At 31.5% G+C, this 15,492-nt stretch overlaps 1 protein-coding gene across 1 annotated transcript in view; it reads right to left on the bottom strand.

Annotated features, from left to right (window-relative positions):
- Ace (Acetylcholine esterase) overlaps positions 1–14,672 on the bottom strand; it is a 331,041-nt gene extending 316,369 nt beyond the window's left edge. Inside the window, exon 1 of the mRNA XM_076394392.1 lies at positions 13,311–14,672. Within this exon, the coding sequence (XP_076250507.1) occupies positions 13,311–14,463 (1,153 nt within the window). The 5' untranslated portion in view covers positions 14,464–14,672. The remainder of the gene's footprint in view (positions 1–13,310) is intronic.
- Positions 14,673–15,492: the final 820 nt, after the last annotated feature.

The following is a 15,492-nucleotide window of genomic DNA, read 5'->3' as shown; positions in this document are numbered from 1 at the left end:
CCGGAATTCACATATATAACGAATGCACTATTCTAAATGAAGACAAAATTTAAACAAAGCATTTCAATTTTCTTTCCGACTACCGCGCTACCGTATTCTATGCAGAGTGAGCCCGCTACAAAGATAAATTGCAGTTTAATCTAGTCCCAGTTACACCGCTTGCTAGGACCAATAAAACTATTAAAAATAGCAGAAATATATATGGGTACAGATTTTCGAGTAAGTTCGCTCCTATACTACGTAAAAATTTGTTCAGTTGGTTTTGTTTCCAATTTATTACTTCACGGATAATTGGAAGAGTTTGTCTAATAATTGTTTGCCAGTTTTATGTTGTTTTGTTCTACGAGAGTGCCGTTGGGAATAAGAAAAATTAAGCTCTGCTATTTTTATAACAGTTACTGGTTACTCTACGATATCGAAATGTGATATATTTTTGGAATTAATAATAATGTGTAAAATATTTGAAATATTGGGTATTTGTAAAGCTATTTCTTCAATGCACTAATTCATATAATTTTTCTACAACAATTTTATCAAAGAAACAGAGAAAAAATATCCAGTTAATAGATCATTGACTTTTTTCTACACAAAACAAAATTCTATCTGGCAAACAATTTCCTAATGAGTAAGAGGATATTCTTCTAATCATACAAAAATTTCAGTATAAAATATTGAAGAATATTTTAATGCTCCTTATATAATAATCTGTGAATGTCCATGCTGAAGATTGATATTTTCTCGTGTAAACACTACTGGTGTAGTAAATACTGGTGTAATAAGTTGATTCATGCGGCCATATTATATTATTTATCAATTATGAAAAGCTCTAAGGTATATTAAAAATATATAAAATCCTATAACAATTACACTATATTTGGTTACAAGTCCATAATATAATTTATATTGGTATAAAGCATATTTTACTTTATTTTGTTCTCAATTATTAATTGAAGAAAATATATTACAATTATTATTAATCATGTCTATGTTTTGAAGATAAATAGCAACTGGAAGATACTGTATAACCAAATAAACCTCTTCATGTCAAAATCAATTAAGTATACTTATTGGACAAATAAGAATACTGGTTAAGTCAATATATCGGATTCTATCCCTCTAATTTCTAGCTATAAGCACTATCAAATTTTCTACAAAACAAAAAACAATAATTACACTAATGAACTTGAATTGAAGAAAAAATAAGTACCAAGGCAACTTGTAACACTGCGAGCAGGTCAAGACGATATCAGCTAAGAATAATATATCAGTGTTAAAATATACGCATTTAGTACTCAGATTAATTATATATACATATTAGACCCTATATTCTGACCACAGTTTAAACAAAAAAAGAACAGTGTATCGCCCATATGATCAAATATATAATATATCAAACTTGATTTTGAGAAATATACCATGCAAAAGCAAAGAAGGCTTAGAACTATTTTTAACAATTTTAAATTTAAATAGATATGTGGGGGCACAGGAAATTTTTATAAATTTAAATTAAACAATTTCATTTTTCAAATCAAAACAGTGGAGGGACAGGTTTCTGAATGAACACCGAGAGTATTGAATTGGGACAGTCTTGTTAAATCTGTAATTAAAACAAACAATATAGAATCAATGAACAAATTCTAAAAAATTAAGTGCTTAGTATTAAACTAGTTAGACCAATAACGTTTAATTAATATTAAATTTATTTCTTATTTTTTCATTAACAACAGATTTGAACAAAATTGCCCCCATTGATCAAAAAAATTAGATCCTAATTCGCACGAATTGCAACAATTTTCCATTCTAAAACGAATGGATTATCTTCACTGCTTTGGTATATTTATGAAATTTTTATTGGAATTAATGAATGAGAAGTCAAAATATAATTCATTTTTATGCTTTATCAGTTATCCAATTCCGTAACCAAGAGAACATATCAATTGCCCAAATGAATTGATGCGTACAACAAAAGAGAATGCATTTTGGCCGATCGATTATATCAATTGAAGCTGTCTCACAAACTATGTGATGGTCTGACATCCTATTTCAATGGCATTTAATGATATGCCACCGGGTAAATCTAATAGAGAATATCCCAATAAATTCGGGCTCGTATATGCGTTATAACGTTGATTTAACATTGGTGGAACTAGTAAATTTTCGCGAAAAATATTGGTAGTAAAAGAGGATGGAATAAATTCAAACTTATCCCGTTAAAATGTAAGCTTAACTTATGCTACATCTGCTAGAAATATTTTGCACAGTCATGGTATTAATCAGTTAGGATCTTCTATTGATTAATTTAAAGAAAAAGAATTTGATAAAAGTAGAAAAAAACGAGGAATCTAATATTTTACATCATCATTATCTAATAAAATTCAATATGAGTTCGCAATTTCCACTGAGTGGCAATAACGGAATTATTATTTTCAATAAATATTGTCACTATTTCTGCTCGTTCTTGTGGCGGTTATTTATCCATCAAAATCTTGGACGTCTACACAGCAGATGGAGCGCAATGTAAATGGTAGCGGGACTTTTGACCCACTTTTTATACATCATTATATCGTACCTTATATTATTTAACTTCTGTATTCTTCTGATTCCGATATACAAGCTATATCACACAAAACACTCAGATGATAAAACACATGGAGGAAGATCTATAATTATCCGTAAATACACAAAATACTGTGAAAGAGAGAAATTTAGCGAGCAATACTTACAAGCCACCAGTGTAAACATTGAAGAAGATAACGGGCCAATAACAATGAGTGTTATCTATTGTCAACCTAAAAACAAGAACAAGGCAAGGCGCTGGGTAATAGATTCATTGCCGAAGAGGACTACAATACAAAACAAGTAATGTGGGATTCTAGATTAATAACATCAAAAGGCAGAGAATTGGTCAAAACAATGAAGACATATAATTTACAGCATATCTCGTGTAAAGCAACTAGTGAACCAACGTATTGGCTGTCAGATAGAAATAGAATTCTCGATACCATATCAAATCTAATCAAATATTCTCAACAAAACAAAATCACCTTCTTTGCATAACACCAGAACTAACTGGGCGCTATTTAAAAAAAAATTTTTAGTTTAATATTCCTAAATTTACCTCTCAAACAGAAAAAGATACAGAAATAGCAGTAAAAAATATAATAAAAAATATACAAGAGGCCGCATGGTACGCAACACCTAATAGTGCGTCATATCAAAAGTTTAATTATATTTCATCCACAATTAAACAAAAAAATACTGAAAAGAGAAAACTGTGAAAAACCTAGCAACAATATCAGAACAGAAGAAAGCAAGAGAAAATTCAACAAGACCACACAACAGCTGAATGAGCTAATAAATAACGAACAACATCAATGAATTTAATACTATTTAGAAAACTTAACGCCAGCTGATGCAACGGAATATTCTCTCTGGTAACAAAAAAGATTAATGTATAAAGTTATTGATAAACCCTTGTTGTTTACATTTTTGTCATTTCTATAATTTTATACCAATTTATATAAGCAATATTAATATAAAATCGTATAATTCGCTGTAAAACATCTTTACTTTTCTATTCTATGTTCTAGCTATCTTTGTAAAAATTTTTAATAATATAAAAAATATCAAAACAAATAAAAATCTAAATTCAGATTTGATGGTTTAGAGTATAAAAACGGTTTTTGATGGTTTAGAGCTCATAAAGCTCAGGCCTAGCAGCTAAATTAGAGTTATCGGGTATACAAATTCTATAGCGCGAAATATATTAATTAATGTCCTGAAAAATCTATTCGAATATTTATCTGTTAATATTAATTTTTTTTGCTAGGTGCATGTTAACGCATATATCATTAAAAACCACACATAAAATACGTTGAACATTTTCTATTTTTAAATTCAGAAAAGAGCTTTTTGAAAGTTAATCAGTTAATGATAAAATATTGTTTATTTTGCTAGGTGAATGTTAATAGTTACTTCTATAATGCATATGAGCAAACCGCACATAGAGTACGTTGAACACTTTCTATTTTTAATTTCAAAGAAATTTTTGAATTTGAACTAAATTTAGGTGTTAGAAAATGAGAGTCAGCTTGGGGTAGTAATGTCTCTGTGCAGTCTTGGAATGTAAAAGCGCGTCATCACTCTCTCAAAGCTTCAACAAGAACGCGCCCACCTAGTTGAATTCATTAGAACAAAAACTTTAAACGAACACTAAAATTTTGTCGAAAATGTTTAGTTTATAAAGAGGGTGTCGGTTTTTTTCATATCTTCAAAACTTAACCCTTAACGTAACGCGTTTTCTTTGAAATTACTTTTTTCGAAACGTTTGACATGATATCTCAAGTTCTACTAAACTAATTTAATTGATAGTTGGCGTGAACCACTTCAGTGTAGTATTTTTAAAATATTTGGCATAATGGTATAAAAATGTATTGTTCTTTGAACAGCCATAATTTGGAGGGACAAATTTTGTTTGCCTCTTTTTACTTTCAAATGATAAGATAATATGAATGTTAATAAGAATTTAAGTTAGTAAGAATAAACCACTAGAAGTCACAAAAAGCTGTAAAACATCTAAACTCAAATACATCTTATTAAAAATATTTCCAATAATAATATGACAGAAACAGGCGAATTAAGCCAAGCATTGCATATTAACAAGTGACTGCATTGCTTTTTTGTCCTCTACATTATTGTCAAAGGAAATAATGAGACTTGAATGGCCCTCAAAGAACGTCGGAAAATTCTACAGCCATAGTATGCTAATTACAGGGTTGAATATTGAAAAACGAATAGTCCTTTGTCGTTAGCATAATGGACAATTCGATTATGTCATCCTACATATCAAAGAAAGGTAGAGCAAGCCATGCATACTCCATATATAACAAATTTAGCTCCCGGTGATTATTTGAGATTTTCTGAAAATAAGAGTTATTTTGAATAGTTGAACAAGTCGTTTCACTCATTTGAAAAAATATATTTCTTATTAAGTATCATAGTTATTATTATATAAAAAATATAATTAATATAATGTTTAAGTTAATTTTTGTCCTGTTATGAGTCAATTTGGTGAATGCAATAATAGTGGTATGCGTGATAAATACAATAAATGTAGTAATCGCAAATATATTCTGATTTTACCATCGTTACCATTATTAATATTATTATTAGCGTCATAGAAAACAGCAAATTGCCCGATGATAAAACCCAATCCGTTGTCACAATCTTCCAGTCGGCTTGAAGTTTCCTGTGACCTTTGAGCCGCGTACGAAAATTTCGCTTTTATCATAAATTCCAACTCTATTAAGCCCGGGTAATAAAACTCGTGTAGAAAAAGCTAAATACTACCGTGTTGCGTGACTGGCAGTGATGGTTGATTTGTTAAAAACAGAAAAGCGGATGTTACATAGCGAAAGTTCATTTTCGCCCCAGAAAAGGGACTTGGTGAAATACCTCAGCTGGTTCCTGAAGCATTTTCCCCGACATTGCTGAGAATATTTATGTCATAGCCAAAAATCCAACGAAGGACATTCGGAACGTACCAGTGACAGAAAAAGGATGAAAATTCGTTTTTAAAAAGTTGTTTCGTCACATGCTTTTATTGAAATTCGTTATATTTTGCTTTATGTGAAAATACTTTTTATATTTTTACTATGTTCTTAAACTGCATGAATGCAAAAATTTTTATTTCTTGTATTTTAAGGGTTAAAGTAGTATTAAATTTTAGCAAATAAAAATAAATATAAAAATAAATATATATAATAAATTAAATAAAAAGTATTTTAGTGTAATTTTAGTAAAAAAATAATTTGGTTATAATATTTTTTCATGTAATTATGAAAAAAGGATTATTTTACTGTTAAAGAAAACATCCAAAATGCAAAATATACCTACTTATGAGTAAATATCATCACTGCTGATTAACCTACCTTCCTTATTCCTCCTCTGGGATTATATTCTTTTATGTATAAACCTAATTATATTCACCTTTCTAACAGCTTTTCTTACAAATAAATAATAAATCAATCAATTGGTTAAAATCAATCAACCTATGTTTCTTTTCCATGGCTCTCAAACTTCAAGGAAATTTTGTCATGTTCATCATATCATACGAGGGCAGTTGTATAAGTCGCTACATGTTGGAAAAAAATATTTTTTCGGTAAAAAACGATTTATTTCTGAAAACAATCTCCTTTTAGCTCACTACATTTAGTTCAGCACTTTTCCATTATTTTTATTTCTTCCGTATAATATCTTTTCCAAAAGCCTCAAATAGGTTTTTGTTTCAGTAATGACTTCTAGTCGATCTTTAATGACAATAAAAGGAATTTAAATCGCTTACCACCCGGCCAGGTTTTCATACTTGGAAAGTAGAGATTGTCGCAGGGGACTAAATCTGGAAAATATGATGGCGTAATAGTCCCTGGCCCAAGTTCTTACGAATTTCTACCATAGTGACCACACACTTGTTCATTAGTATGTTGTATTGATGGAGCAATACTTTTTTCTTCACACAGTTGTATTTGCCTCAAGTCAATATCAAATACGTTTAAATGCTCTAAAAACTCACGACCCAATATTATTGCATGCAATGATGCGTTTAAACGTACTATGTGAGAAATTCCAAAAATTCACTGACTTATCAAACTGCGCTGCCAAAAAAAATTAATTAAATCATTATAATGAATGTCCCGTCACTTAAAAAATCGATAAAACTAATCGAAGGCTTTATAAGGCAGGTATTACCAGCTTAACGTCGTCTAGTCTCCGATCAATCATCGTACTTGGGAAATATATCTATGGCAATAATACTTATTTGATGAACACACATCATATAATTTCTGATCTTGATTTGATTAAGCAAATTGAAGTGTTAGACCAATTGTGTTTCTCTTGAAGATATTGATTTATGATGAACCAATGCGCTTAGCTTATGATTATTATTATTCATGGATCGCTCGTATGTCAGAAATCGTTTAACTATAGCTTTGATTCGTGTACGCACCAGGAATAACAACGGTTTTTTACATTCCAGGATCTTACCAAGGTTTATCTGAACTATACATACGTAAACTCCAAGACTTGTCATATGGATTAAGGTTACCTACCATCTGTATAGTGATCCATATAGAGACCATCCAAAAAGACATCCGATCTTACCCAGCCTGGTTACTCGCTGACTGAGATAATAATTCCTTGTGGTGTTTTACACTGTTAGACTGATAGTCTGCGTAGAAAACGATTACAACCACAAATAAAAAATAAATCTATGCCCTGAGGGATTATCGCAACAGTAGGACGGATCATCCTGTCTCCTTAACCACTGCGGTAAAAAATATATATTTAGAATATGTTTGGGTATTCCCGAGTGAACTCCGGACTACCTACCCAAGTGTCATCAAAATCGGATAAACGATTTAGGACTTCACAGAGAACAAACATAGAAACATTCATTTTTATTTATATAGATCAAATAAAAAAAAATAGTCTGATAAATATCGCCGATTAACCTTCCGAGTATTATTTAAAATCAAATTACATTTTGACGAAATATATGACGGCGCATCACAATGACATTTGGCAGACGATTTAATAATAAATGTTCACGAATGCCGAAACAAAACATCATAATTTATTTAATGACATCGTCAGAATTACATTAAACGTGCAATAGTTTCATGTCGACTACAATGATAAATCGGCGTTCATTTGTCAATATCATGTAACTAATTTATTCTTAACTGAAATCTATCCACAGACCAATATAATCAACAAGTTTATTCACTAATTAATACAGAAATTTCCATTAATTTATTTCTCACGACAATTTTATATAATTATATGTTAAGTATATTATTCGGTAACTGTATGTATTTTGATCAGTGATATCTATTGGAGAAAATGAAATGAAAAGTATATATAAAAAATATTCAGAAATAGGGAAAATGATTACGATATGGATTGACAATAAATAACATTTCGAACTGTTTCAACATCGAAGAATATTCATATTTATAAAGTCCTGCTGTGTATATAGTGTTATATACTTAATAATATATTGTCGCGAAAAAGGCCGGCAATAGCGAGTAACAGACAAAAAGTCAACCTCTATTATAATAGCGTTCGGTCATACGTTGCCAGAGTTGTGAAGGATACACTATTGCAACTTGAATGATCATTTCTGGGACTGAAGGAATCTCTGAAATTATAGGCTCATATATAAAATAATTGGTATACCTGCTATCATCCATGATTCGTAAATTAAACCGTTCTCATATAATAAATTAAATTGAAGATCACTAACATTTCAAAAATTAATTCTTCAAATACTATCAGAGTACCCAAATGATATGATGTGATGCTATATATACGAATGGTTCTAAGTCCTCTATAAGAGTAGGCGCTGCAATACATTGTTGGTCTCGCAATAAAATCTCATTCTCACTTAATAGCCAGAAACTCACGGAAAGATATAATGTATTTTCCTCACATCCACTAGTCGTTCAAATTCTTGAATTGTATAGCATGGTTATCTCTCCACAAAACAGCACCGTATTCAGCTAAATATCCAGTTACAAGGACATACCTGGAAACCAATTGTCTGATAACGAGCCCAAAGACTATATTACAAATGGTTAACAAGCTGCAAATACATTATATTACAAAAATCAATCCTCATGTGCAGATTGAAAGTTATATAATCCATTGCAGCTTGAGTGCTGGAGGAAGAAAACGAGCTTTGGTCCATTAAAAAGGCCTTCTGTTCCTATATCTATACAGAAGAGAGATATTTATAAATAAAATTAAACAATCTGCTGATTGAGCATTACCAATTTACACATATTTCCTGCATAATAGATCGAAATGTCCCAAAAGTTTGGTTATTGATATTGTTTATTTATTTTTAAAGTCTAAACATTATAACTGTTACTGGATTGTTGCTTTATTATTTTGGGGGTTTTTCGAAAAGCGAAGAAACGGTCTCACAGTTTTCGTTAACATTTCTTAAAAGATTGTGATAGTACCCAAAAAATGCAAACGCGTTATAATAATATAAATAAATCGAATGGAAAGTTCTGACGCATCCAGAGTACTCTACAGGAGTTAGGTCGTCTTCAGATAAATAATTGTTCGATTCTATGCAGCATGAATTGACCGGCACTGTATTTAAATGCTGCCGAAGAGGTGAAAATGGATCGATGACTAGATCCCAGCTAAACCGGCATCATTATTTCAATACAGTATTGTCATGTTGCCAGAAAGATGAAAATTGTCCCAAATTGTAGAAAACTACTGAAAATATTTTGATTAATATGTTTTGTATGAACTTATTTCAATAAATGTCATCATAAAATTTAAAGAATAACGATCATTATACATGCAAGCCACTAATATATACCTTATATATTTAAATAAACATTTAAGAGCCTTGTTGTTAAATTATAATTGTTACGCTAATACATAATAGTAACACAAAACATTTTAGAGTTCAATTTTTTAAATAGGCGTAGTTTATAATCTGTTTGTTTAGTCAATTATTATGCCCATAGCAAATTAAAAATTGAATAACAAAATGAAAAACAATAATATATTAAGATGCAATATTAATGTATTATTTTCCTATTAGTAAACACATCAAAGGTTGATTAAATATTGTGATTATGTCAAACAATGACTACTGGTTTATTAGCTATTATTAGAAAAGTGTTATTTTGGAATATATGTTCAGCTTATTTATCAACAAAATCAATATTCAAATTACAATAATACGTTGATTGTAATTTATCATTATGATAATGGATTATAAAAGATTAAGATCGTGAAAACACAGCCAATTTTTAATTCAATTTAAACTTTAAAATCATTATGGTGTCTTTATAAAAGTACATATATAGTATAATGTAATTAATGGGTTGTTGTCGGTAGGATTCTCATTAATTTGCACTAAAAATATGAATATTTCTCTTTGATCTTAATTTTTCTGGTCTGTTGGGCTTGACATATCATACTTTCTACATATTATTGCACTAAAGGTATAAATTGAAAGCTATCGTTTTACAAAAGATTTCGTCGACGGAACGCATGGCAATGTAGCTAAAACGCGTAGTAGATAATAGATACATAATAGTATTAAGAGCATAAGGGCACCTCCTCCTCCTTTGCGCTGAAGAGAGTTACGTGAAGTTACCAACCTCAGTAAGAACTAATTCAGTCAGAACTCAAAATGATCCAATAACCCTTATAATTTCTTTTCTTCACATTTTTGAAATAGACTCAGCAAAAACTAACACGCAGCTGAAGACAAAGCTCGTTTCCATTAACTTCCATAAAGAATGCAGCAATTTTCCGAAACCATTTTATAAAATAATAATAAGTAAAATCTCTCACATATATACATTTAAAAAAATATAATGAAGCAAAAAAAATCATAAACTATGGACGGGAAATGAAAATACGCTTGACATACATTGTTGTATATTGCATTGTATATTGTAAAACATCAAACAAATAATTTAGCTATCCCTGGGAACATTTTGTTATAAGTTTATACGTCCTAATGGATATGTATATTTATATTAGTCGTATTATATACATAGTATAAATATTAACATATAACTACATTCGTAACTCCAAATCGACAACATATTATTAACATAACTACCACATCAAAATTCACCTCTCAAGGCACGAATATATTTTAATCTATTTAATTATTTTAATTGCACATCAATCAAAAGTAGGTACTTTCTGGCCTCGGTAATCAAACTCGCGAAATAAAATAATCCATAGAAAAATAATATATAATATAAACCAAAGCTTTATCATAATGTAGACCCATCTTTACCTCAGCCAAACTAAACAAAACCTTGAGATCTGACGTTAACAAATGGTTCGCTTTAGTAGAATTAATCAATAATATATTCACGTAAACAATACACATAATATGGCAACCAAAATAAATTATCATTAGACTAAAATGTTTTCTTATATAACGTATACAAATAAGTCTTCTTTGTTTAAAACAGTATACACTTCCACTTTAGCAATGTAAAATTCTGCTTTTATTTTATTAAGCGAATGCATGTATTTTGATCAGCGATATCCATTAGGGAATATTCGATATATCAATGTACAAAACTGTTAAACAACATCAAATAACTGTCAGATTTGATGGTTTTAACATTTATTTAAATGAAATAACAGTTTACCATTTATTATTATCGAGTTGTTCTATATACACAGGCACTAATAATGGAAAGTTTAAAATGTATTATCGACATGAGTTACTTGTTTATATTTATTTGAATAAATCTGCTGCCATAGACCATTAAACTCTTTTAAAAACTGATGGTAATGCTGCTGCTGTAAATATCCCAAATGTCGGATTTGTTTTTAATGATTTAATATATGATTATGACATAAATGATAAAAACATGTCGGAGGACCAAACAATTTTTAAGAAAATGGGTTGGATGAAAACCTAAGCTAATTTGCAGAGGCTAGTCCATGGTTAGTCAAGGAGAGTCGTTCATATCGACACTATAGTGGAATATTTATGGTAATGAAGCCTTGCTGTGTATATGGTTCATTCAAAAACATATAATATATTACAAAGTTCTAAATATTAGTAGATTAATATACGTTATACCAATTTTTCTCAATAAATGTATTTCAGAGAGAAAAAAATGATCAAAATATAATAAAAATATAATCACCTAATACTTCTTTAATTTTCGAATAAATCTGCAGACGAAAAATATTGACTGTTATTAAAAGTACATGAATAACTCAACTGAGTACATGGTAACTCAACTGAGACAAGTCGTCGGTAGTAGATATAGTAGTGATATGAAATCACGCAATGAAAATGCAAATCTAATTAAATTAGGATGGGATATGGCAATAAACGAAAATTGAAACCTTTGAGTCAAGCAGTGAATACAATCTGTTTTTAAAGAAGTAAAAATTAAAATTAAGTAATTTTGCAATATAAGATGGATTGGCGAAGTCCACTGTCCAGAAGATGATTTCAAAACCTTGACACATTTATTCGATTATTGAACGACTCAAAATATAAAAGATAATTATTAATTCCAAATTTATATACTGCCAATTTGGATAATATTTTAAATAAAACACATTGCAACAAGCTTTCTAAAGCCTTCAAGTTAGAAAACACCGTAAAAATTTATACCCTATCTTAGTAATACCAACATCACTATTCTATTCACAATTGCATAGTGAAGATATATCGAGTTTTATATATCTAAAGATAAGGCTGATCAAATTCAGTTGCACAGAAGTGATCATGATAGTTGGTGATATAATTATTATTAAAAAAAATTAAGAACTTGTATTAAAAAAATATGCTTCAAAAGAAACACAAAAGAAAATCGAACTAGCAAAAGCAAAACTAGCGAAGAAGCAAGATTATGAGAGAATAAAGAAAACGGATGTTATCAATTCTAATGTATTACAATAAAGTACTTAATGATATTTTGATAGTTAAAATTGATAATTTCAACAAAGTCATATTGACAAAAATAACCATCACTACCGAAAAATGCAATGTTTTTAGCACCAAAAGAAAGAAGGCGCTTTTAAGGTTCAGATTGTCTTTTAAAGTGGTTTCAATTCCCTCATATTATATGAGGTGATGTCCAACAGTTTATTTGGTGTATCCTTAGTTAGTTTCGCCGCACTCACTATTATAGGTGTCGAACGATGATCAGAATATTCATCGCATCTACAGGTAGTCTGCCTGTACTACCCGTCACATTAAAAAGAGAAAAATAGCTTTCGCTATAAAATGAATGCAACAATTCTAACCAATTACTGACTACAGTTTTAAAATTTAATATCAATAACTAATGTATATTTTTATTGAAAAACAAGTCTAATTATTTTTCGATATACTTCTAATATGTGAGTAATAATTATAACAGAACTAGATATCCATTAAACGTAAATATTTAAAAGAAATATATTTATCGATTTGGTGGTATCATTAAAAATAAGGGAGCACTCCACCTTTGCCGCTTCATACAATATTAATATATTACTTAGCAAAACGACAAAATATTAAAATATTAAAATCGTTTCCCATATTCTCACTCTAAATAAATAAGTACTGAACTCCTATTTAACCGATATTTTATTGCAGGAATAAAACAGATTGTTACAAACACGATTTTATAATTTTACACTTGAAATTAAATCTTCTATTTCGAGGAGATAAAATATTAACGATATCATTAAAATTTATATTTCGGTAATATTGCGCTTTTGAGTATTCAGTGCTCACTTACCTTCATCTTGGTTGCTTCCCAGAAGGATTTCCATGTCTTCGTAGTCGCCTTCCGCCAGCATATCCATTGGGTGCTTCGGCAGAAAGGTTCCTTCTATGGTGGGTGTTGATGGGAAACCCAAAATGCCCGAATAAGAGTTCCATTGCTGCAGGGAGATGGTTTTCGCGTCTACTGCTCTCATACAATCGAGAACTTCGTAAGGATTGGTCTCGAGAAGAGTGACGTTACATCCACAGTCTTGTACTAAAACCCGCCCGATTTGTTCTGCTCGTTCACCAGACATGTAGCTCCAAGGTGCGTTCATTGTACCCGATTGCAATATGCCTCGCTTTGCGAGGCCTCTGGTTATAGGACTGAGTAAGTGGATGCTAACTGAACCACCGCCAGCGGATTCTCCAAAAAGAGTAATCAGTTCGGGATCACCGCCAAAAGCAGCTGCGTTCTCCTTAATCCAGCGAATTGCCAGAGCTTGATCCCACAATCCCATATTACCAGGTGCTTCCTCACTACCTTTGGGGAAATATTTGTTTAAATAAAGGAATCCGAAAGAACCAACTCGGTACTGCATCGAGGCAACGATAACGTCACTGGTTGATGCTATAATGTCGGCATCATAGATATCCAGAGTTGCTGTTCCACTCATATAGCCTCCGCCATAGATCCAGATTAGTACAGGTACCTTAGGTCGTTCGATTGGTGGTTTATCCGAATGGTGTCTGATGCGCAAGCGCTGAGGAACCCAAATATTTAAATATAAACAATCCTCGGATATATTAGTGTTGGGGTTCCACATTTCTTCGCCCTCGAAACCGGGGAAGTACTCGTACCGTTCCTGGAAACAGGAATCGGGCAATTTGGTGGCGTTCAAGACCCCGTGCCAGGGATCAATAGGAACGGGACGTCTGAATCTCAGTTGCTCGATGGGCGGCTTGGCAAAGGGGATCCCGGTGAAAACGTGCACTTCCCTGCCCAGCACCGTTTTAGAATAACCGCGTACCATCCCGCTGGTGGTCTCCACTACCAGAGGATCGCTGTGAACGTCTTTATGCGACCTGGTGGTGGTTTCCTCGCTGGGCCACGAATATCCGCACACCGACATCACGGCACCGAAACCGATCAGACAGAATACGAACGAGAACTCCATTTTATTCATCGACAGTTCCTATCCGGAGTTTAAGAGAGCATATCGAACGAACACGTGGATAAATATCTGTTGCTCTGAGACCGAAGCGGTAGGGTAAACGGTGAAAAAGCGATCGCGTCGGCGTGGTGTGGGCTCGAGCGTCCGCACGAAGACGTTCGTTTGATGACAGGCTGATTCTGACTGAGGGTCGCGACTCAAACTCGGCACAGAAAGCTTGCGCGTCCAGAACCTACTGGCGTTTTATTATTTACTATCATCATACGAATGCGCTTATTATTTAAAATTTCCCTGCTACTGGACCTGTTCTAATGTGGTGTTAATGTACTACACATTATTGTCTTATAGTTTAAATAACAAATAAATTATGTAGTTATATATTACCTTTTTTACGTTTAAAACTGTACAGATTATTGATTATTAAATATTTATTTAACAAAGTATTTACTCAAATTCTTATCTATTCACAAAATATTAACGAGTCTATAAATTAATTTCAAAGTTTTTTTGTCCATCGATAGCCGCTACTTTTACCATCTTTCAGGAAATTTTGCGGATTCCATCACCAAACAACGATCTATCTTTTGAGGCTTACCACGAATCGGTCTATTTTTTAGTATCCTCGTAAGAAGGAAAGCGCTGCTCATTAACATTGCCCATTATAATGTTTCAATGTAACTTTTCACCGGTTTTACAACATGCAAATAAGCATTATCATGACGAAGAATAACATTGTTGTATATTTGCTCTATTCCAGCCATTTCAACCTCGGCTTAAACATATTAATTTAGATCGATGAATATGATGACATGAATATTCGGCTTTGCCATTAATTTTGACGCATGATCACTTAGTCTCCATGATATTTTTCGTTTTGTACTATCATATCTGGATCCAGTATTCGTCACCAGTAACAATACGATGAAACCGTTTGCGATATTATCGCTGTTAGCTTCACTTCATATAACACAAAATATCCAAGCTTTTGGATCACTATACCATCTACTTAAAGCAATTGGAAATAGATTCTTGTGCTACTCC

Source organism: Rhynchophorus ferrugineus, unplaced genomic scaffold (genome assembly GCF_030347505.1).
Source record: "Rhynchophorus ferrugineus isolate W39M unplaced genomic scaffold, kcgeb_rfMv2 rfM2, whole genome shotgun sequence".
Classification (NCBI taxonomy): Eukaryota; Metazoa; Arthropoda; class Insecta; order Coleoptera; family Curculionidae; genus Rhynchophorus; species Rhynchophorus ferrugineus.
Note: the sequence above shows the minus strand (reverse complement) of the source record. Positions and strands in the feature narration are given on the sequence as shown.